The sequence below is a fragment of the Elephantulus edwardii genome, unplaced genomic scaffold (genome assembly GCF_000299155.1).
Source record: "Elephantulus edwardii isolate Elephantulus edwardi_28Jun2011 unplaced genomic scaffold, EleEdw1.0 scaffold00186, whole genome shotgun sequence".
Taxonomy (NCBI): Eukaryota; Metazoa; Chordata; class Mammalia; order Macroscelidea; family Macroscelididae; genus Elephantulus; species Elephantulus edwardii.
Genome location: NW_006399936.1, coordinates 2,547,620 through 2,571,697, shown reverse-complemented (window position 1 = coordinate 2,571,697; position 24,078 = coordinate 2,547,620). Strand labels below are relative to the sequence as shown.

At 52.6% G+C, this 24,078-nt stretch overlaps 2 protein-coding genes across 3 annotated transcripts; one reads left to right on the top strand and one right to left on the bottom strand.

The window, feature by feature from the left end:
- Nucleotides 1-4,062: 4,062 nt before the first annotated feature.
- SH2B1 (SH2B adaptor protein 1) lies at nt 4,063-10,250 on the bottom strand. Of its 2 annotated transcripts, XM_006896566.1 has the most exons (9): nt 9,225-10,250; nt 8,854-8,955; nt 8,528-8,619; nt 8,242-8,417; nt 5,850-6,053; nt 5,434-5,645; nt 5,145-5,316; nt 4,619-4,718; nt 4,063-4,437 (listed from the first exon to the last, which is right to left on the bottom strand). In XM_006896566.1, exons 1-9 carry the CDS (start codon nt 10,161-10,163, stop codon nt 4,419-4,421), a joined length of 2,016 nt encoding a protein of 671 aa, XP_006896628.1. In that variant the 5' UTR covers nt 10,164-10,250; the 3' UTR covers nt 4,063-4,418. The 2 variants fall into 2 exon arrangements, with proteins under 2 accessions (XP_006896628.1, XP_006896627.1); XM_006896565.1 differs by lacking the exon at nt 4,619-4,718 and having other exon boundaries at nt 4,064-4,437; nt 9,225-10,163.
- Nucleotides 10,251-19,533: 9,283 nt separating this feature from the next.
- TUFM (Tu translation elongation factor, mitochondrial) lies at nt 19,534-22,915 on the top strand. Its single transcript, XM_006896564.1, has 10 exons — nt 19,534-19,598; nt 19,691-19,885; nt 20,265-20,431; nt 21,106-21,210; nt 21,301-21,465; nt 21,585-21,717; nt 21,804-21,908; nt 22,023-22,174; nt 22,268-22,387; nt 22,742-22,915. The coding sequence occupies exons 1-10, from the start codon at nt 19,556-19,558 to the stop codon at nt 22,913-22,915; spliced, it is 1,359 nt and encodes a 452-aa protein (XP_006896626.1). The 5' UTR covers nt 19,534-19,555.
- The last annotated feature ends 1,163 nt before the right edge of the window (nt 22,916-24,078 follow it).

Sequence of the window (24,078 nt, the reverse complement as noted above, 5' to 3'; positions counted from 1 at the left end):
ACATCCAATTCTTTGTCTTTCTACTCTCGGGCTTCCACCTTTCACTCTCCTCATTTGCTCCCTACTGTTCTTGTCCACTCTGAGCCTGTTTCCACAGCCACAGGCCTCTTCCTCAATCTGTTGAAAGAGCAACAGAAATACCACCACGCTTTCAGGGGATTGAAGATGGGACAGTATCTTTTGGGGGTCAGAGGAAGTGGCTCTAGAGGGACACGGGGAAGTAGGAAGGGAGAGGGTCAAGTAGACAGGGCAGAAGATGGTAACCCTACCCTAGGGAGGGGTTACCGCGGCCATCAACAAGGGATTTAGTGTCCAGGCCCTGGTGAGCAAAGCCAGGACTGCCTGCCTCTCCCCCAAACATTCCCCCTCCCATCGCTTTAACTCAGCCTCTGGGAACATAGCTTTCAGGGCCCCCCCATCTCTAACAGGGAATCCCCACCCCCCAGGAAAACGGGATACCCAGGCAGCTGGGGTAACCCAAGAGGCTGTAGAATGTGCTGATGGCACAGGGGGAGGGATACATGTTCCAGGATGGGAGTGGGGGTCACCCCAAGTCATCCCATGCTGCTGTCTTGACCTAAGGGGTTTGCAGGGAATCTTTGCTCCACTCTGGCCCCGATGATACTGGCTGTACAGCAAGGCAAGCAGCACTGGGTAGGGAAGCCTGGGAAGCTGGAGAAAACAGATGCCACAGGATGGGGAGAGGGTCAGATTTATGAGGACAGGTATAGGGGACATAAGGACAGACGGAGCTGCAGGAGGGAGAGGTACACAGGGCTGCAGGGTCAGGCAGCAATGTGGGAAAGGGGCAGCAGAGAGCTGGTTTGTGGCAACTACAAGTTGTTACTCAGTGGCTGGTTATGGTGTCAGCTTCCTCTGAGAAGCAGCTGCTCTGAGCTGTGCCCCCCTCCCTGCAGCACTGGGGCATCTTTTGATTACCAGGATGGCAGCTTCTTGGGGAGCAAAATGGAGAGTACCATAGGGTGGGGTCAGCGATGAGGAGTATGGTACAAATGGAGTGGCGTTCAGGTCGCCTGTTCACAGGGTCGTTCTGAGTCGTACTGGACTCAACACCACCTAACAACAACAATGGGGTGAGGGCAAGGGCAGGGGCAGGAAGGAGGACAGAGAGAGGACAAAGGTTCACTGAGGGCAAGGGGCCACGTGACCCTGGGCTCCAGTCCTTCCTCCATCTAGGCCTCAATTTCCTGGAATCAACAGTGGGGAATATAGGCCATTCAAAAAGATCTAAAGGCTGCTTCTAGTTCTGAGCTGAGAACACCTTGAGGAGAGGCAAAGGAAAGAAAGCCCCCCGGTTCTGAGAGGTGGGGGTGGTCAGCAGAGGTGGCTGGACTTTAAGGATTTAGCCCCCAGACCCATCCCTTCTTCTGCCTGTACTTGGGGGAGAGGCAGCCTTCTGGGTGAGTCGAGGACACATTAGTGTGCCCCACCTCCTTTTCACAGCTTCAACAAGCCCCTCCCCTGAATCGGAGTCCTTCTGTGACCTGGGGGACAGGGTGAGAGGACTGAAACAATGAGGGGTGAGTTTTGGGGTCACATCAACAGACACTGCCAGCTGACCCCAGACTCCTCCATCAAGCCTAGCACCTGCTTTTTTGAGCCTTTGACATTAGCTGGCTTCTCCCCATCAGCACCTGGACGTGTGACAGGGGCCACTGTCTTAAAGGAGCAGGAATGCCCAAACATGGAGAAGGGGGATAAGACAGGAGATCGGCAGCTTCAAGGAGTCCAGAGCAGGAGCCCAAGGGAAGGAGACAAGCTTTGACGTATTCCTGCCAAGAGGGCCCTTTAAAGCTATTCATTTCTACCTCCCTCAACTTCCCTCCCAGAGGGGAAACTGGAGCCAGGGAGGGAAAGCCATCAGCCAAGTGCTGCAGAAGGATCTTCATCAGGGAGGCTGGGCGTGTGAACTGGGGCAGAGGAAGGCTGAGTGATTGGGGGGGGTGGTCTCCAAGCCTGACAAAACCTGGAGTTGGGAGGTGTTCTTCCTTTCTCATCTGGGGGTTGCAGCTGAATCTGGGATGATGGGAGAAACCCTAGTTCTAAAGAACATGAAGACAACATAGACTCAGGGACAATTTCTGATCATTTTGTGCCCGGTTTAGTCATCTGTAAAGAAAGGCTTAAAGGCAAACGGTCTCTTCGGCCACTCCAGACATGGAAGCTGGGTGTCGTGGGAAGGAGAGTCCCTGAAGGCTGGCAGGGTCGCGGGGAGGGGCTGGGAGCACCAGTTGCTTCTAGATTAGGGAAGGATCAAGTCCTGCTTACCCTGGGCGCCACAGCCTTCACTTACCATCCTGCTTTGAGACACAGCACCCAGATACCCACACTATATCTCCTTTTCAAGGCCAAGTCTATCTCATCTCTCTTAAAGCCAATGTTTGGGGAGCCCCAGTGATTAGTTAAAACCAAGAGCCAGCAGCCTTCCCTCATTATCCCTCAGCTTGGGTGGCCGGTGAGCCCAGCTGTCTCCTGTCCATCTCCTGACAGGACGCAAGGCCCAGAATAGCAAGGTCATGAGCATGGGTAGGGCCTCTTAGAGGTGGGGGCATAGACTGAGGGGCATGAAGGAGTGTAGGATCTTCCGCCTGAGGGCAAGTGAGGGACAGAAGGGTGAGAACTGCATGGAGGTGGAGAGGGCCTTAAGCAAGAGAGGTGGGAGTGTGCAGTCTCTAGCCCCTACCACCTCCGAGGTGGGAGCCTGGAGGCTCCCTGTGGGGGGCACACAGCCGAGCTCAGGTGTAATGGAGGACAGAGAGAGGGAGGTGTGAGAACGAGTTTCTGCAAACTCCCACAGGTCAGGTAGGCACAGCGGGAGGTGGTGATGGAGCGGGCACACAGGAATAGCCATGGGGTTGGATTTTCTTCTTTTCAAGAGATGACAGTCATTCAAGTTTATGTGAAATTCAAATGGAAAACATCCTGGCTAAACAAACCTTGCAGGTAACTAACTTGTCTAGTGCAGATGAAAACATAGTCCCACAGATGAGAATATGGAGGCACAGGGCGGCTACGTTGCACCCAAGTTCACAGAGCCCATGACAGGCACAATCTGAACTAGAGGCCACTGCTGTCACCCAGCCTCCCACTTCCCAACCTCGTTCCGAGGAGGGCAGACAACCACCAGACTCTGGGGGCTGCCTCCTTCACCAATACAATCCCCACATTCACGTCTCTCTTCTCTGTAGGGCAGGATGTCTCAAGCCAAGAATTCAGAGTGGAGAGGGGCACTGGCAGCCAGGGAGCCCAGGGAGCACTATTTAGCCCTGGACTTACAACCCATCAGCAGAGAGCCCAGCTCAGAGGAGCTGCAGATCCCAAAAGCTCGGGGTCGCAGAGTGGCAGGGCTTCGGAGCTCTGGAGCTCACAGCACAGGAGAAACTCCCACCTACCCTCCGGTCCCAGGTCCCCCTACAAACACTGGTCACAGCCATCAGGATAGAACTGAGATAAACCCTTTATTTATTTATGCATCTCCATTTTGTTTAAAACAACAACAATGTCCTCATTCGAACCGAGAGCCTTCCCCTCGCCCTCTCTTGGGCTGCTGTTGTTTTGTTCTGTCCACTTGGCTCTGACTGCTGGCGATGCCACGTGCACAGAGTAGAACTGCTCCACAAGGTTTTGAGGGATGTGACTTTTTTGGAAGTAAGATCGCCAGGCGTTACTTCCGAGGTGCCACTGGGTGGATTCAAATTGCCAATCTTTTGGCTAGAAGTGGAGCACTTAACTGTTTGCACCACCAGGCAGTGGGGAAATGGCCCCCAGGGTGGGGTAAGCGCCCCTCAGGGAGGTAATGAAGCCCAAGTCCCCTGCCCAGGGGAAGGGGCACTGTAGTGTATGAATAGGGAGTTCACACACTAGTGTATGAACAAGAGGCTCGGAGCCTCTTCTTGTACCAACATATATGCCCTTGGCTGACAAGGGTCAGGAAGCATGTGGGGAGGGAAGGATTCCTATCTCTTCTGTGTCCCTATCCAGCCCCAAACACAAAAACGGGGCTGGGAAGCCAGCAGAGTGGAGGGGAGTAGGGTAGGGAGTCTCACACAAAGGAATACTGGTTATTAATGGCTCTGAGATGGCCCCCTTCTCCGTCGCCCCCTAGTGGTAACTGCTGGAGCTGCACCGCCAGGGTCATCCCCGTGTCCCCACCAAATCCAGTGCTTTCCCGGGCCTCCGCGCCTGGTCCTACGGCCTCTTCCAATTCAACCACGGGGACCAGCTCAACCACGGGGACCAGCTCTTCCTGGACCCCTCCACTGCCTGCTTTCTCTTCCTCTTGCCTCTCTTTGGCTGCTGTGGCTGTTGCTGCCGCCCTTTCTGGCGCCCCCGACGCCTCTTCTGCCCCAGAATGTGGGGGATCTGTCCATGAAGGGGGTTCAGAGGACTGGGGTGGGTCACGGGAGGTGTTCGATTCTGGACAGAAATGGTGAGAAGACAGACTGATTGTGGAGGGAGGAAGGCTCTTGGAGTGGCCTCCCCTTCACTCATTCCCCCCCAGAGCCACGTACTATCTCCCCAGCATCCCATCTGCTGAGCAGCCCCCCGTCCATGGATGATGGATCATGGGTGGTGGTGAGAGGAGGACCACACTTACACACAGTCACTCGCTCCGAAGGGCATGAGGGTGGAGGAGGCATCGGGGTGGCATCGATCTCCCTCGCACACCCCTGCATGGCTCCCGGCCTGCTCCCGGCCTGGCGGTGGGGAGGGCAACGGGGGGGCAGATGGGACGTTGGGGTGGGGAAGAGGGAGAGAGCAGACAGGGACATCAGACATCAAGGGATGAGGGTAGAGGGTCAGACTGAGCAATCCCCGAGAAGGGCAGGCCCGAGGCAAGGTTGTGACAAACGGCAGAGACGAGGCTGGGAGGATGGGTCAGGACACAGACGATGAGCGAGGGTCCGATGGAATGGGAATGCACCCGCCCAGCTGTCCACTCCCTGCCTGGCTCCGCAAGAAGCCCTCTGCCTTCCGACGTCCTAGCAGGAACCTCCTCTACCCTGCACTCCCCTAGCAAAGCCTCCGCTCCTCATAAGACCCCCAACCCCGTCTTTCTGGCACACACACCTCACTTCTTGGGTGCACGGGCACCTCCTCCCCTGCAGACCTGCTCTGCTCACCCTGCTGCCGCTGGGAGGCTACGACATAGCTGACAAGGACAACGTCACTGGAGCCTCCAGACTCCAGAGGGATGGGGTGCACCTGGAAATGCTCGAGCATATCGAAAATGGACTGGAACCACAGGTGCTGGACCCGGCACTGACCCTCCTCATTCAGTGACAGACGCAGGTGCTGAGGGAGGATGAGCAAGGGGAAGCAGGAGTTGAAGTTGAGCCGTTACCATCTCCTCTGCCACTCCCCACCCCAGAGCTCTCTGCGGGGAGCACAGCCTCTGCCCCAGTCACTCACCTTGGCCTTGCCCTGGAAGTTGAAAGTGAGGACATATTCACCTCGTCTCGTCTCGCTCTGACGTACCAGGAACACGCCATGGGAGCCAGTACCACCTGCCAGCACTAACTGGGCAGCCTTGAGTCGAGAGAGCATCCCATGGAACCAAGGGTATCCTGAGAGGGGCTGGTCCCCCTCACCGCCCTCTGACTCTCCCTGGAACAGGAATGACCCTTCAGGAAGGAGAGAAGGAGGGAAACCAGGGTGTCAGGAAAGCCTTCCCCACTGAGGGAGAATGAAAACCTTGCTACTTACTCAAGGTGCCTTCTTTCAACTGTCATTTCCCTCCCCCAGGTCTGACCCTTCAGGACTCCCAGACCAAGGAGGAAATCAGGCAACCAGGCCTGAAAGCTGATACACATTCCCACCACTAGTACCTGTGGCTGTTTCCGGAGTGTCCAGGGGAGGGTAAGGGGCCGCGAGGGGATGAACTGTCCCTGGTGGGGGTCCCTCTTCAATGGGGATTCGGGGGGGCAACTCTGGAGGGAGCAGTTCCATTGAGTCAAAATGGGAGGCAGCAATGGAGGTGGAACTGGGGGAGATAGATGTCGAGGGTCGGTCTGAGAGGCCCCCATATGCCCCTAGAGGAAAAAAGAAAGGAGGGCATAGGTGAGAATGTAGCTGGCAGGACTGGTCCACCTGGGCTGGGTTCCTGCCCTAGCCAGCCTTCCCAGTGTGCACTGAGAGTGAGCTGGCCAAGATGTCAATGGAATCTCACTGACGCCCTGTGAACTGCTAGGGAAGGCTGGGATTACAAGGAGGTCCTAGAATTCAGATACGCTTGCATATCTCCCAAACCAGAGGCTGACATTACCACCACTGCTATAAAGATGATTCCCTAATATTTTGACATTTAAAAATGGTTCTACTTTTGACTCAGGAAGCTCTGGTGGCCTACTAGATAAGGAACTGCACTGACAACTCGAAGGCAGGCAGTCTGAATCCACCAGCTGCTCTGAGGGCAATATCTTCCCATGAGATTCACAGCTTTGGAAAACCCACCAGAGGGTCAGCTACAAGCCAGTTCCAACTCAACAGCAATGAGTGTGAGAATTTGGACTTACAGGACAAAAATCATTGATTCAAAAAAGAATCTAAGACTCTCCTCCCATTACACCCACCTCCTACAGCTCATTTTATCTTTATTCAGTCTGTGTATCCTCTACATTAATTATCCTACCCCATTTTCCAAAATTCCTGGGTTCCCTCTACCTCAGGGCTCTGCTCCATGCCACGTCTTTCCTCTAATCCCCTCTTCTCAGTATTGTTGGGCCCCTCTCCTCCCATCCTCCTCCTCTGGAGCACCTGAGATTCTCCTCAGTCAGGGACACCAGCCCAGACCCTCCCCTCTGCAGACTGCTTTGGACAGGGGAGGACTGTGCACGGGTGGACAGGCACCTCTAGCTACCCCCAGCCTGCCCAAGGCCAGGCAGGGCTGAGGCCTCCTCAACATGTGCTCAGAGCAGGCTCCAGCCTTTGTGAATGTTCCATACAGTCAACGCTTAGAAAAAGGCTTCCTATCTCAGTCACAAAAGGACAAGTGCTGCATAACACCGCTGCTATAAAACAGGACTGTAGGGGGGATGGAGGAGAATAGGAAAAGAGTGAATGGATAATGAACAGTGCTCTGGAAAGAAGAGGGGAAGAACTGTCTGAGAGGAATGTATGAACTGACACTGTATGTCTGACAACAACCTAGAACAAGAGGTGCATTGCAAAATGGACAGGGAGGGGAAGGGAGGCAAATATGCCAACCAGGGATGGATGAAAAACAACCTCTCTGTAAACCTTCATTAAACTCATAATTAAACAGAAACTTCACTTAAAAAAAAAAAGGTCAGGGGAGCTCTGGTAGCCTAGTGGCAAGGAGCTGCAACTACAATCCCAGAGGTGCACGGTTCGAATCCACCAGATGCTCTGCCGGGGAAGGAGGGACAATCTCCTCCTGTACCAGTCAGATCTGATTAGACGGTACACACACAAAAATAATAAAATAAAAATTTAAAAAATTTAAAAAAAAAAGGCCTCAGGCAGCCTGAGAACAGAGGGTCAAGAGAGAGGAGGTTGATGCGATAGTCCATCGTCTCTGACACTCAGGAGACCTCAGAAGTGTTCTTATGGCCCGTGTGTCACTATCTATAGGATCGAGAGGGTTGGAACAGACGACTGTAAAGATCCACTCTAGTGCCAAGATACTAGAATTCATTTGTTCAGTGAACACAGCCTGTGTGCCAGGCACTGTGAAGCTGAAGCCCTGAACAGAAGGCAGGAGGGGCCACAGAAACCGAGTCAGGAAAGGCGAGTGGTGCTGGCTGAGAAGGCCTATTCCTTGGGTGTCTACATGTGAAGAGTGACTACATAAGTAGCTAAAGGATAGAGAGGATCAAAAGAAAATTGAGCACCATCAACATAAGCACAGAGATACAGAGCAAGGACAAGACAGAGATGTTTCCAGTATGTTCTAGAAACACAGAGAACTCATCTCCAGCCAGAGCAGGCTGCAGAGGCACTTTCACAGAAACGATTTAAGGCTGGGCATAGAAGGTTGGGTAGGAGTTCGCTGGGGGCCCAAAGGGTGGTAATGACAACAGTTCTAAAGCGAGGCTTCAGTATGCTTGTCACGTCCGGTGAGCAAGACCAGCATTCTGGGCTCGGATGGGACAGCAATGGCGTGTGCAGCAGGGTCTAGAGAAAGGGTCCAGGCCTGACGGCAGGGGACCTTTGGGAGCAGGTTGTGTGTCTCACAGCTCTCTGAGGCTCCACCCTTACCCTGTGACAGGCGGTCATTGCTCTCGCTGGGGCCGAGCGGCAGATCCTGGCTGGGTAAGCTTTCTGAGTGATTCAGGCAGGGTAGCTCCAAGCTGTCCGTATTTTCCCTTGTTGGGAATGAGCCTCCAGGAACCAGAGGGAGGGTCATGGGACGGGGGCTTGTAGCAGGGCAGGGTCTGCAGAGATGGAGAAAATGGTACCAGGAGGAAAAGTCATCAGGTGAGGGCTCAAGCTGTGGCCCAACCCACTCCCGGGTCCCCATCGTGACCCAAGTTAGGCCTCTCACCCAGGGCTCAGGCATTCCTGGATGTCAGACACCCAGGCCTTCATGTGGAGAGCGTCAGGTGCCTCCAGGATATACTCAACAGGGCCTTCCACCTGTGGACAAGAGGAGGCCTCAGTTGGGACAGGGTGCCGGGGGAGGACCACAGCCCACTTCTAGGCCCCAACTCCTCTTTAATGAGAACAAAAGCAGCGTTACTTCTTCCTTCCTCCAAAAAAGGAGCTCCAGAGACCTGCCTCTCAAAGAACTTAACCCAGACGGACCTCCTAGCACCAATGCTCTCCTAAACCATGCACAAGTGCTCCAGGAAGTAGGGACTCAGTGTCTACCTTAACCACAAACGCGTTCTCCCGGTCAGGCAGCTCCAGGGCTGTGGTGGTCCGCACATCTGTGATGGTAGAGCAGGGAATGCTGAGTCGGGGCCGGGATGCCTGGGTCAGGGGAACAAGATCCAGATATGCACGTGTAGAGACCCTCCCTCCCTCCCTGCAGCCCCGAGATGCCCCGCTTCTTCTAGCCCTATGGGAGTTAATGAAAAAGCAATGTTTTCTCAGTTCTCTCTCGAGTTACAAAACTGGGACCAGGAGCCACCAGACAGCAAAAGTCCAGCTAAGCTGAGTGGACAGGTTATCTGCAGGCTCTAGTCACCACCCAGCTGCTATGTCACTTGCTCTGTCGCCCACCCCTCTCCTGGTCTCACCTTGGGTGGTACAAAGAACTCCAGGCGACTTCCTCCTCCTGCTTCTCCTTCGCTTCGCAGCAGCAAGCGACACTTCTGCCACTGAGGCTGCCCCCCTCCCCCTGAAGTCGGCCCGGCTGCCCCTCCTCCCCGGCCCACTCCAGTTGGGTCAGGGGCTGCGTCCTCAGCCCCCATGAAATTCAGCAGCTCTTCCCTCTGTACCATCCCTACACCATCTTTCAAGGTGCCCCCGCCCCGACTCAGTCTCAGCCTCTCAAAACGGTGAGTCCATCTTTCCCCAGGGGACGTTCCATCACCAGCCAGTCCCCTCCCAATGGTCCCAGCCCCACCAGAGGAGTTGGAGTTGCTGTTGCCCCCTAAGACTGAGGGGCCAGATGAGGTCTCCAGGGGTCCAGCTGAGGAAGGAGGGTCCACAGTCCCCCGCCACTGCAGGATGCCACGGACTGAGCCCCGGACCGAACGGCCCACAGAGCGGAGGGAGAAGCGTTTCTTTAGCTTCGGCTTGGAAGAGGTTGTAGAAGAGGAGGAGATTGAAGAAGGGATGGGGCAGGCCAGGTCTTCAGATGACCGAGAAGGGCCCAGCACTGCCAGGGGTCCGGCCACCCTGCAGCTCTCAAGGGACAGGTCATTCGGTGGGATGTCCACTCCAGGACTCAGGGGAGCCAGGATCGGTGGTGAGAGGGAGGCAGAGGCCCGGGCCACCTCAGCTTCAAAGTGCTGCAGGAAGAGCTCAGCAAAACGGCGGGAGAAGGCAGCCTCTGCCCCAGGCCCGGCATACTGTGGGTGGGAGGCCAGGTAGAGGCGGAAACGGCGGGCAAAATCCAGAGCAGCTGCCCGGGCATGGGACTCGCAGAACTCTCGCCAGCTAGGAGGAGGTGGAGGTGGCCCAGGGGGAGGGGAGGGGGAGGCCCCGTCCTCCGGGGTGGGGGTACCATTCATGATGGCCCCCAGGAGGTTGAGAGGGTGAGCCTGTGGGGAGGGAGAGCAAAGAAGGAAGTGGCTGGAAGACACGGGGTGAGCGGCAGCAGCTGCAGAAGAGACAGGTAGAAAGAGTCACTGCTGGGCTGGGAACGGCCTGGCCCCCACCCCAAGCCAGAGTCCCCACTGTGCGTTAGGGCCCTCACAGAACAAATGTTACTGTTGCTATGTGTCATCAGGGTCAACTGCGACCCTAAGTACAGCAGCCCGAAAGCCTGCCCTGTCCTGAGCCAGTCTCACAGATTCCGACACACCCCATAAGCCCCAGTTACTGGAAAGGGAGGAAAACAAATGTGTCTTTCACTTTCCACAATCCTCAAGCCCTACAAGGGCTTGGTGGTAAGGAACCGTGCTGCCAATACTAAGGTATGTAGTTTGAATCCAACACCGGCTCTGTGGGAGAGAGTTGGGCAATCTCCTCTCAAGTGATTTACTCTCTGAAACCCCACTGGAGGTCAGCCCTTGAAAACCCCCGACTCGTACACAACAGGTCTGCAAGTAAACCAGTTTCCCAATGTCTAGGCTGCACCTAGCATTCCTGATCCGCTTTCCCTGGCTTTGGTACCAGGATCAATGGAAGGCTTGAAGAGCCTTTCTCCAAACTGACTCCCTCTCCAAAGAAGATCCTTCGATGTCCTTATACACTTCCTGCTACCATTCTCTGTAAGGTTTTAATACGCCCTGCAATGTGTGAAAAAGGAGCCCTTGGTGGTGCTGTGGTTATGCAAGTCGGCTGCTGACCAAACGGCTCATGTATGAATTCACCAGCTGCTCCTGGGGAGGTAAGCTGTGGTGATCTGTCCAGACAGATTCCAGCCAAGGAACCCTATGGAGCAGCGCTCCCGTGCCGCAGGTCGGCTGTGCGTCAGTGCGCACCTGACAGCACCCAGCAACATCATGAAGCAGAAACAGGAGGTCGGAAAAGTTTCCGAATCCCAAGCTGTTCTTCCCATGGCACAGTCCTTGTTCTCCAGGACTGAATGAACCAGCCTTCCCTGTAGCCCCTGACTGCCCCAGCTGGCCAAAGGGAGCTGCACTTACACAGCCTCCAGACTCTGCCCCTAGACAGTCCACCTTCAAGCTCTGAGGAAGGGGAGGATGGGCGAACAGAAGACTGAAAGCTGACCCAGGGCCCAGAGTCCAAGCACTGCGTAAGGGCTTGGACGGCCACAGCCTACTTTGCTGCCTCTTCAGTGTGGAGCCCAGGGCAGCAGAGAGGCTATAGGGTGGGCAGGGAAAAGTCTATCAACAGAGAATACGAGGGTCTCAGACAGTTCCATCTCCCCTGTTTGTTACTGGGGAGTGTGCCCTGAAGGCTGGGAGCCTGATGGTTAAGCCCAAAGATTCCGGAGTCAGACTTGGAACCAAAACACAATCTTGGACAAATTACATGTCTTTCCTGAGCTTGAGTTTTCTTATCTACACAACAGGGAAAAGATGATCTCTATCTCCTAGAACTGGGGACAATATTAAATGGACGATATCACTGCTTGATGTAAACAAGGACCCGCAGGGTCAATTCTCTAAAGGGAGTATCTGAGAAAGGAAAAAAGTTGACCAAGATCTAATATGCAGAAGTGGACTTGACAGCCGCAGCCCCTGCTAGCAGCGCTCCTCCCTCCTACGTCCTGGGGGCGGCGGCTTCGGGGCTAGGTGAGGGCAGCTCGGGAAGCCTCCCCAAACCCACGGAGCCCTCACACTCGGACACAGGGCCCCACGACCCAGATGCAAGTCAGCACCTGTCCTCTTCCTCCCGGGCTCGGCAGGCCCGAGCCCCAGGGACGACTCCAAAGCAGGCCGGAGGCCGCGGGATGCAGGAGTCAGTCGGGCAGCACTGGGGAACCGGGCCAAGGGGTGCAGCCACGGCAGAGCCCGGGCCCCGGCGAGGGGTCGCCTCGGCTCACACAGGCCCCCCCACCCCGACCCTCGGCACCAAGGGCCGACGTCGCTGACCCTGCGGCGCCGGCGACTCGGTTTCTCTCCGGCCGACACAGAGCCGGTCGGTGCACCTGCCTCGCGACTCCGTCCTGCTATTTCCCGACGAGCAGGTGGCGGAGCGCTCAGCCCGTTTCCTGGCTCGGACCCTCCAGGGTTGGTCAGTCCGCTCCGAGGCGACACTACTGCCTGGGCACCCCCTTGCCCGCCAGTGACCCCGGACTGCGGCCTCCAGGGCCCAGCATGGGCCGCGGCACCCCCTTCAGGGCCGCGGGCACCTCCTGCCCTGCCCCCCACCCCCTGGGTCTCCCACCCCCCACATCTCCCACCCAGGGCTCCTCGCAGGGGCCGGAGCCGGAGAGGGGCGAGGAGGAAACCGGGGCTTGAGGAGGGGGGTTCCGGTTCCGGTCCCACCTGCATCTCGGTCCCCGCGGTTAGCGCTGGCGGCGGCGGCGGCGGCTCCCGCTCCCTCCCCCAAGCCCTCTCCACGACCCCAGTTCTGCGCAGGCGCTGGGACCCCTTTTCCCGTCACCAAAGGAAGAGACCATAGAGAAGAAAGCCGAGAGGGAAGGGCACCTCCATACTCACTTCCGCCATCCTCCTCCTCCTCGGCACACACTCTGCGGGAGACACGGGCTGACGGCTGTGGGTGACTCGCAGGGGGACCTCAGGGACTGGTCCGCTTGCACATAGAAGAGGCCACAGAAGCCGCCGGGAGACGGCTTTGGGCCTCGCCAGCCTGTCCTCCCGGAGGAGATTCGGGGCAAGAAAGAAAAATTAACCATAGAGAAATTAAGCCACTCTTAGGGCTAGCATCCGAGACCCGGTGGAAGGCTAACTAACATAGACCCCGGGGACCGGGGACCAGGGAGATACTGGGACTTTCTGGGGGGCAGGCTGCAGCCTAGAGCGCCCAGCACGGCTACTGCGAGGGATACGGACACTGCCCCCAGGGAGCTGGGTGTGGGAGGACGCAGGTGACCTTGGGGAGGCCATGCAAGGAGGCGGAGCTTGTACTTCCGACCTTGGCTTCTCCCAGAAAAGAGGCAGGTGGTCGACGGGAAATAAAAGTGGGACACCACCCCCCAATATAAATAAGGTCAGTTTTGGACTAGCTTTTAAACTGTCAAGTGGCCGATGGACGTAGAAGCCTGGAGCTCTGGGAAGGCATCAAGTCTTTGCAAATAGAGAAACCAAGAGCCTTAAGGTACAGAGGACAACTGGAATCTTTAACTTGACGTCTGTCAGCCTAGCCTCTCAATGACCCAGCTCCAGCTGGCCTGTTTAGGGAACCTGTTCGCTTAGGGTCCTTGGAGAGGAAAACTGGTTAAGGCTGGGCGAGAGTTCACCCCAGGTTGCCTTAAAAAATGTCCTGGCAACCGGCTTCAAAAATCAGCCATTTGGAAACTATATGGCTTGCTGGTTTTGATAGACTGGAGGAACCCCTAAGATTACGGCCATTAGTCATCCTTGAGGCTTGGAGCTGAAATGACCGGTGACTCAGGCCTGTAAGGTGTTCAGTAACACGAGGGATCACCACACTCCTTACAACAGTCAACCAACCACTGTTGTCACAGCTTTCTCCTGTGGAGAAGATGAAGTCTTTGAACTGCTGCCTGGGTTCTTAAAAACCACTGTGCCACCAAGGCTCCTCATAGGAGAAAATGGTTGGAGCTGGGAAGCACAGGGAGGAAGTGGGAAGAGTGCTTTTATAATGTGGAGATTGTAACTCATGATACATAATGTGTATGAATTGTTAAATGGAAAACCAGTTCTATATTTGAATGTTCACTCAAATCACAATAAAATGTGGTTTAAAAAAAACCCAACACACCCTCAAATCCTATGGGGTAAAAAAAAAAAATAAAATCCTATGAGGTACAATTCTGTTGGCACATGTGAGGTCAGCATGAGTCACATCTTTAGGGCAATTGGTGGTGGTGGTCATGGCTCATGTAACTGAAAAGTCCAGAAAGAATAAAAATTTAAGGAACTGAATAAAAGGCCAAAGGATGCCAGAACCTGTCTTTGACCATCTCTGGGTACTGCTTTTTCCACAGACTGGCTTCACTTGCAGGCACACTCTTAGTTGCAAGATGACTTTCCATAGTTTCTAGTTAAGTACTCTAGCGGAAAGAATAGGGAGATCTGATGGCCTAATGGCAAGAAGCTGTGCTGCAATCCCGAAGGCATGGGGTTTGAGGCCAGTGCTGCTCTACTTCTGAAAATCCGGTGGGTTTTGACTCGACCATACACACAACAGTGGAAAGAGTGTAATTCTTTGGAATTTGCAGAACCGATTATAGCTGATTAGCGTGGATCATTCTGGAACACACAGCAAACTCAACAAAGAGTATCTCTTGTATTCTCATACAGATATTTGTAGCGGAGATGGAAATTAGGAAAAAACTCATTGAGGAAGGCCAACTTCTAGCCGAGCCATTCTTGGTTCCTGAGCTCTACCCCTGCTCTGACCAAGCTAATTTCAGCTCAAAGGTGGCGTAAGTCTTCATCATCAACATCATCATCTCTGTCCTGTGGTTTTCAACTCCTACCTTACACATGTTTCTCTGTAGTTGGCTGTTTGGGAGAGGCACAGTTGAAGACTACAGAAAGGCAAGAGATTAGTGATAACTACACTAAAGTGTCTATCCACTGCAGCTTTGAGAAAGTAATTGTTCTATATCCACATGGATCTGTCATCATATGGCAGCCAGTGTGGAGCAACTGATACATGGCGCGTATGACTAAGGAACTGAAGTGCTCCTTGTCATGATGATCATTTGAATAGTCGTGTGGCACTAGAAGCTGTTTTATTGGACTGAGCTGCTCAAAGCAGCTTTGTGATGTAAACAGATGAAGCTTTGGACAGGAGTAAGATTGTCATCTACATAGTTCACGTAGTGAGAAGAGGTCCAGGACCTAATTCTGGGGAAGAGTCAACATTTTTTAACAGGTATGAAATAGTAGGAAGTGCTGAAATGATGTCCTGGGTCAGTACATCCTTAAAGCAAGAATTTGTGTGCAACTGATTTTATTAAAGTGCTGCCTGGGAAAACCACTAAGGGAGCATGAAAGCAGAAGAGGGAAAGAGAAAGCCAAGCAAAGTGCGATTCCAAGCAGAGTTCAGGCTGACTCGGCATGTGAGTTCTGAGTACAAGTTGTGCTTCAGATTTGGAAGCTGGACTGTTCATACTCCCAGCATTGAATAAAAGCTATCCTTGAAAGATGTCTATTCCAAGGCAGCCCTCGTGTTGCAGCAGGTTACATGTCAAACTGCTAACCAAGAGGTCAGCAGTCTGAACCCACCAGTGACTCCACGGAAGATAATGCAGTTTCCTCTTCACATTGGGAGATGCTGGAGCCCAAGGTAAAAGTCACTGTCAGTCCATCTCCTTGAAGGTCACCTCTTTCACTGACCCTCTGCCTTTCCCAGCATGTCTTTTCCCAGGGACTGGCCCCTCCTGATGACATGTTCAAAGTATCAGAGATGAAGTTTTACCATCCTTGCCTCTAGGGAGGTTACATTTCCTCCAAGATAGATTGGTTTGGTCTTTTGGGAGTCCATTGGGTGTCAGGTATCAGTACTCCAACACAATTCAAAGGGATTGATATTTGTCACACTTCTTCACTGTCCAATATAAGATATATTGTCAGGTATACAGGAAGCACCTGAAAATACCACGGCTTGAATTGGATGCACCTTTGTCTTTAAACTGATATTCTCGCTCTTTAGCACTTTGAAGAGGTCTCTGACAGCATTTTTCCCAATGCAAGACACCTTTTGATTTTTTTTTTTTTTACCTTTTGATTTCTTGACTGGTTAACCATGGGTGTTGATTCTGGATCCAAGTAAAATGAAACTATTGTCTACCTCAGTTTTGTTTGGTTTTTTCCTATCATGATGTTGTTGCCTATGGGTCCAGTGGTGATTTCTGTTTTCTTGTTGAAATGTAGTCTATATTAAAGACTCTAGTCTTTTATTTTCTTCAGTAAATGCGTCACATTTAATTTTCTGCAAGGTTGTGTCATCTGCATAACGCAGGTCCCTAATTAAAGTCTTCCTTCAATCCTGACACCATGCTCTTCTTCATAAAGTACAACTTCTCAAATTATTTGCTCAGTATACAAAACTCTGGTGGTCTAGTGGATAAGGAGTTGCAATACCAAGCCAAGGACAGGCAGTTCATATACACCAGTTGTACCATGGCAAAGATGGGCAAGCTTCTCCACTTGACTGGAAGCCTCTGAAAACCTATTGGAGGGAGGGTCAAGAGTAAGTCAATCCCTATTCAACAGCAGTGAGTCACAAGTAATAGAAATCCCAATTCACACTAAACGTGAAAAGGAGTTTATTGGGTCTTAGAAGTAGAATGACTTCAGGTATGGCTGGAACCAGAGGTCACTCTCAACAAAATGACTGATTCATTTCAAGCTCCAGTGTGGCCCCATCTAGGTCACTTTTTTCCCCCCAAAAAAATCTGGCTTATTTACAAAGTTAATATTGTTTCTCACGCTAGGCTACTTCTTAAGTCTTTTACTTAGTAGCTTTTGAGTGACATTTCCAAAGTGTTTCTAATTGGGATGTCCCCAGTCATGTCTAAGGAACATTTGTGTCACAGCTGGGTTCAGAAGGGCATATGGAGCTAGAATGCTGTTGGCTGGGGACTAAAGGGGTACACCTTGGGGCAAGAAAGATGTTGGGGCAATGTAGCACAATGCTTGATACATTTAAAAAACTCGTTTGGACTCAAACTTCTCTAGCTTAAGGAAGTGGGGAGGGTGTTGCAGTTTGCATGGTTGTACCCAGAATCCACGGAATTGTCATTTTCAAAGGAGGTCAGGGGATCTGTTAGAGATAAGCACCTTCAGTTGATAAGAAAATCTTCTCCAGTGTGATTTGATTTACAGCCTCAAAAGCTGCTGGAGGGTTGGCTCCAACTCGAAGGCTATGACAGAGCTTATTCAAGTAGGGAGCTTTGGTGACGTAAGATGTAAGGACCTGCGATGCAAACCCCAAGGTGGCCCCTCTGATGGTTGGGTCCACCAGCAGCTCCTTGAGGAAAAGATGGGCATTCTCCAGTGTCAGAAAACCCACTGGAAAGTCAATTCTGACTCAAGGGCAGTGAGTAATTTCAGGTTAGATCCAGAAGAGGCCATGGAACTAGATATCATTGCTAATTTCAAACCAATTTTGGCTGAAATACCAGACAGACATTTGTGTTTTATTAACTATGCAAAGGCAGTTGACTGGTTCATATCAGCATTCCAGAACACTTAACAGTATTTATACTTAGACCAAGAAACAGTTGTCTGAACAAAACAAGAGGACACTGTATAATTTAAATTCAGGAAAGGCATGTGTCAGGATTGTATCCTTTCTCCATTCTATTTAAACTCAATGCTGAGTAAGTAACTTGAGAAGCTGGAGCGTAACAGGACGAGAAGCTGAAGACTGATGGACTAGAAGCGTACTCAACATCCCAAGAACTCCCAAAAGAACAATCTTAGTGTCAAGACTGGTAGAAGATTCATCAACACCGTACATTATGCTCATCACACAACCTTGCTTGTAGAAAGCAAAGGCCTGAAGCACTTACTGCAGAGGATCAAAGAATACAGCTTTCAATGTGGATTGTATCTCAACATCAAGAAACCAAAAATCCTTACCACTGGACCAACAGGCAACAATCATGATAGATGGAAAAAAATGAAGATTGAAGCTGTCAGCTTGGATCCACAATCAACACTCATGAAAGCAGCAATCAAATCTAAGTGTTGCATTGGCACAATCTGCTGTCGAGTATGGCTCCAAAGTGCCAAGGAGCAATGATGTCAGTTTAAAACATTTTCAATTGCTTCTTATGTAACTGCAAGGTGGACAATCAGTGAGAAAAACCAAAGAAGAATCAATGCCCTTAAGCTGTGGTGTTGGAGAAGAGGATTGAATATCCCATGGACTGCCAAAAGAACAAACAAATTTGTTTTGGAGGAAGAGCAATTGGGGTGTTTCGTAGAGGCAAGGATGGTGAAACACACGTTGGGCATATCAGTCCTTGGGAAAACACATTATGTTGAGAAAGGCAGAGGGGGAAAGAAAAAAGGGAAGCCTTTCAAGGAGACTGCTTGACACTGTGACTGCATCAATGTGCGTGAGCAAGGGGAGAGCGTGGTGAGGATGGTGCTGGATGGGCCGGTAGAATATGTAGTTCACAGGATCGCTGAGTTGTAACTGGCTGGATAGTAGCTGCTAACAACGACGATTTCTAGATGATGTGTGAAAGAAAGCTGTGAGGACAGATGTGAAAGCTAACACTTTATTACTGTTGCATACATTTATTCAGTCAACAGACATCTACTGGGCACTCACGACATACTCCACCACCTTAGGTACTAGAACACGTCCAGGGAAGATTCAGGCTGGTGCCTGTAAAATGAGAGGTGGGGAGGGAGGTGGCGGGATGGACACCAAGGAAATCTATCCCTGGACCACTAAAAGACTAGAATCTTTGACCTGGCTTCCTAACCTCGTGAGGTCACGCAGTCCAGGGAGAGAGGTGGGCGCTGAGATTGGCCTACAGGGAAATGCCAGGATCCCTTCTCCCATTCCAGTCCAGCTCAGGTCCTCGCAGGCCCCGAAGTCAGGGTCTTCCTGCAGGCAAGGATGGTGAGGTTGGTCTCAGGTTATCAGATGGGGGAAGCCCCTTTAGAAAAGGACATCATGCTTGTGAAAAGGTGAAGGGTCAACGAAGCACACTGGGGACGAGGATGGTGCAGGCGCAAACTGGGTTTCTTGTACAGAGATGTTGTCCACGGGATCGCTGACTCAGAACCGAAACAAGAGCCTAACTAAGCATTACTCCCATTCTGCAGACAGTAAGACAAAGGCTCGGCGAAGAGATGGGCTCTACTCGAGCACTCAGGGCTTGGTCCTACCTCTAGTGCGGCTCGGAGGCCGCCAGAACTGCGCGGCGGGTCGGAATCCAGTGAGTTCGAGACCTGTCTCTGACGGGCGCGGGCCACTGCGGGCCGGGGTCTCGGGCCCCCACCTTGGGCCCTCTGTCAACGTCCTTGAGTCGTGAGACGCCGCTGCATTATGGAGTGGGGCGCTCCACAGTGCAGCGTCCTCCCTGCGGCCACCCCGGAGACAACTAGGCAACTCCCCAGCCAGCCGGGCCCGCGCGCCCCGGGCAAACTCCCGTCCTCCCGCTAGTCCGACAGCACGACTTCTCCCGCCGTCCTCCGCGCCGCGTCCGGAAGTCCGCGGAGACAACCATGGAAACTAGCGGCTAGAGGCGCCCAGACTTGCCCTCTAGGCCCTCACTTCCGGCGGAAGTGACCTCCAGCCGTAAGTGCCCTTTCCCCGCTGCACGCGCGGGCTGCCGGTACGCGGGATCCGGGGCGCCTGCACCACCGCGATGGCGGCCACCACCCTACTGCGCGCGACACCTCGCTTCAGCGGTGAGGGGCCGGGGGCGGCTCGGGGACACTAAGCGCCCTGGGGATGGCTAGGCTCGAACCCGCGGCTTGACTCCTTGATTCTGTCGCTGCAGGTCTCAGCACCGGCCCAGCTGCACTACTGCAGGGTTTGTTGCGGCCGCCAAAAGCCCCGGCGCTGTCCGTTTTGTGCCGCGGCCTCGCCGTCGAAGCCAAGAAGACCTACGTGCGCGACAAGCCCCATGTGAACGTGGGCACCATCGGCCATGTGGACCACGGCAAGACCACGCTGACCGCGGCCATCACCAAGAGTGAGTGATCGTGGGGTGGGAGCACCCAGTAGTTCCCGATCTGCAGGCAGGACGTGGAGCCCACAAGTGGGGTCCTGAGCGGCTTCGGGTGTGTTTAGTGTGACCTCGACAGTAGAGTAGAAGATGCACATTTCTCATAAGCATGATGAACTTTGTGAGGCATGACGTGGGGAGACCTCGAGTGGCATCTCCTGGGAGAAACCCTCGTTCTGAACCTTTTCCTACCCTTTTTAATAGAGTTATAAGTTAGGGCTGCGGGGCTACAGGGGTTTCCAGGAGTGTTTTCCTCCCAGATGAGTTTAGGTGGGAGGGGCTCAGGGGTGTGGCCCAAAAACCCGGCCTCTAACCCTGCAGTTTTAGCTGGGTCTGTGTCTCTTAGTTCTAGCAGAGGGTGGTGGAGCCAAGTTTAAGAAGTACGAGGAGATTGACAATGCCCCGGAAGAGCGGGCACGCGGGATCACGATCAATGCGGCTCACGTGGAGTACAGCACGGCCGCCCGCCACTATGCGCACACCGACTGCCCCGGGCACGCGGACTATGTAAAGGTGAGAGAGTTGCCCAGGTCTGGGGTGGTTGTGGGAGTGGGTCAGAAAATGTGTTCTTTCAAACTAACAGGCTTCTGTACCAGTCGGATCCAATTCGACGGTACACAACAAGGAAAAAAAACTGCAGGGGAGCTCTTGCCTAATGGCAAGAAGCTGCACTGCAATCCCAGAGGCACACGGTTCAAATCCACCAGATGCTCTGCCGGGAAAGGAGGGACAATCTCCTCTTGTACCAGTCAGATCCTATTTGACGGTACACACACACACACACACACACAAATGAAAAAAATCCCAAAAAACTGGGGGAAGCTCTGATGGCCTAGTGGCAAGAAGCTGCACTGCAATCCAGAGGCGTACGGTTCGGATCCATCAGATTCTCTGCCGAGGAAGGAGGGACAATCTCCTCCTGTACCAGTCAGATCTGATTTGACGGTACACAGACACACACACACAAATAATTTAAAAAAAAACTGCAATGACAAAGTAAACAGTCTTGAGGGGAGGACATTAAGATACTGAGATGTAGAAATTGCAGTATATGTGGATTTGTGACCAAGATTACTGAATGGTGACTAGTTGAGAAGAAAAGTGAGCCTGAGCTCTCAGTTACACTTACCCTGATGGGATGAAGTGAGATGATTGAACTAAGTGTTTCCTCTCCTCTCCTAACCCAGAATATGATCACAGGCACAGCTCCCCTTGATGGCTGCATCTTGGTGGTGGCAGCCAATGATGGCCCCATGCCCCAGACCCGAGAGCACTTACTTCTGGCCAGACAGGTACTCAGAGCCCAGCGTGGAGGGAAGGGAATGGATTGAGGGGGTCAGGGTCCTCTTGATACCATCCCTGTATCTTTTCTCCATCTGCAGATTGGGGTGGAGCACATTGTTGTGTATGTGAACAAAGCAGATGCTGTCCAAGACTCTGAGATGGTCGAGCTTGTTGAATTGGAAATCCGGGAACTGCTCACTGAGTTTGGTTACAAAGGGGACGAGACTCCTGTTATCGTAGGCTCTGCCCTCTGTGCCCTTGAGGTGAGGGTGGGGATACAACGGGGCTGGATGGGCAGGCAGAGGTGTTCTTGGAGTCCAGGCAGTGGCACTTGGTAAGAGAAGAATGGAAATCTCAAGGGTCTTGTCATTTCTTCTCACAGCAACGTGACCCTGAGCTAGGCCTGAAGTCAGTGCAGAAGCTGCTGGATGCTGTGGACACTCACATCCCAGTGCCCACTCGGGACTTGGAGAAGCCTTTCCTTCTACCTGTAGAGTCTGTTTATTCGATCCCTGGTGAGGACTGGACCGTGCTCATTTGCATCATCTTAGAGCACTAGTCTAGCCCAGGGTTCCTGAATTCCTCTCCTGCCCTTTCCCAGGCCGAGGCACGGTAGTGACAGGTACGCTGGAGCGTGGCATCTTGAAGAAGGGAGAAGAGTGTGAGTTCCTGGGACACAGCAAGAACATTCGCACTGTGGTGACAGGTACAGGAAGCCTTGGGACCCAGGATGACCTTTTACCTTGCAGATGCCTTGTGCTTTCCCATGTCCCCAGTGCCCCCTACCTTACTCCTTCTCCTTTTCTCTGTCCCTTCCTAGGCATTGAGATGTTCCATAAGAGCCTGGACAGAGCAGAGGCAGGAGATAATCTTGGGGCCCTGGTACGAGGCTTGAAGAGGGAGGATCTGAGGCGAGGCTTGGTCATGGCCAAGCCAGGGTCTATCCAGCCCCACCAGAAGGTTGAGGCCCAGGTGAGGACTCCAAGCAGGGCGAAGCTAAGCTGTCTTCTGCACAGAAACAGTGTTCCCAGCCACGCTCACTCCCATTTCTCTTCTCCCCTCCAGGTTTACATCCTTAGCAAAGAGGAAGGTGGCCGCCATAAGCCTTTTGTATCCCACTTCATGCCTGTCATGTTCTCCTTGACTTGGGACATGGCCTGTCGTGTCATCTTACCCCCTGGGAAGGTATGTTGGTACAGAGAAGTATGAAGGAGTCTGAACAGCTCTACCTCATTCATAACATAGAGTTCCATAAATAGGTGACAGCTTGGGCAACTTTCATTTCCTTGGATCAGCCAGAGGCTGGCCAACACTCTAAGTGAATCAGTAAAGGAAAGATTCTAGACTGTAATTGCAAGTTCCCTACTTTCCTCATGAATGTACCCTGGGAACACTGTTCTTTTTATCTTTGTGGGTGCTGTTGAACCTGCCCAACACTTAGGACAAAGCTGGTCCTAGGCAGAATCCCCACCCTCAACTGTTCTACTGCGTGTCCACTATAGCTAGTGAAGGCACAATGAAGTTCCTGTCTCCCTCCAGGAGCTTGCCATGCCCGGAGAGGACCTGAAGCTCACCCTGGTTTTAAGACAGCCAATGATCTTGGAAAAGGGCCAGCGTTTCACCCTGCGAGACGGCAACCGGACCATTGGCACTGGCCTTGTCATTGACACACTAGCCTTAACTGAAGAGGATAAGAACATCAAGTGGAGTTGATCTTATGGACCTCTGATTTGCTTCAGGGCTCCCCTGGCCAGTGTCCCCTCATGATCTTGATGCCCCGAAGTCCAAGCTGCAGCCCTTGTGAACCCAGGAGAGTACAGCTTTGACTAACATTTCCCATGTTCAGAAGGATTAGCGTGCCAGCTGGGACAAGCCAATAAATGGTTCTGTGAATAGTAACTAGCCTGTGTCTTGTGTAGTTTGAGAAGGTGAAAGAGTATAAAAAGGGAATCAAAGTCAGGAGCTAGTGATGATGCAGCAGCACCTATTAACTGACCTAATGCTTGGGCCTCGAGTCCATTTCTGGTAGAAGCTAAGAGCTACGATGTGTTTTTTTAAATTGTCCTGTTGTGTGCAGTGACTTAGCCCCCCTAATCACTCCATGCATGGGAGGAAGATGGCATTGTCTTTATACTGTTCATAAAGGAACTCTCTGGGGCAATTTCTGTCCTGCAGGATGGCTATGAATTGACAGCAATGAGCTTATCATTGTTGTGGCAATTTGAGAAAAGAGGGAGAAGCACTGTGTGACAGTCCTGTAAAATGCTCCAGCAGGATGTCTGGACTAAGAGTGCAAACATTTTGGAAAGATTTTGACTATTGCCTGTAGCCTCGAGGGCTCAAATCAGGTACCAAACCCACCCCATTTCCTCTTACAGTAGTTACCAAGTTAATGTGCTGCTATGCGCCATTAAATACCACAGACAGTAACCAGCTCTGAACAGATAAGTACTGATGCCCTGTCTTGTCCTGTAAATCCTTTTTAAGCTCTCAAGGGTGGGGACCATCTTGAATCACCTTGAGGCTCAGCAGCACAGAGAGGTACCTGATAGCTATACAAATTCAGCAAGTTCTCAACAGTTCCTGCAGTGTCACTTGATTGCTCACTGCTGTAACTCACGCCACACACAAGGACGACAGGTTGTAGAGGGGTTTTTTTTCCTGAGCATTTACTGGTATTTAAATGAAAAAAGCTTACAAAATAATCAGGCAATCAAAAAACAACCCACACCTTACAACTTTATGATATGACCAACATTGGCCAGGATGTTGTTATGTTACAGGCACCCTCACCACCAATCAGATGTCTGTCTGCAAGATCAGGTCACAGGCACAGCACACTCAGGAGACAGCCCTGGGCGGGGGAGGAGGGTGGG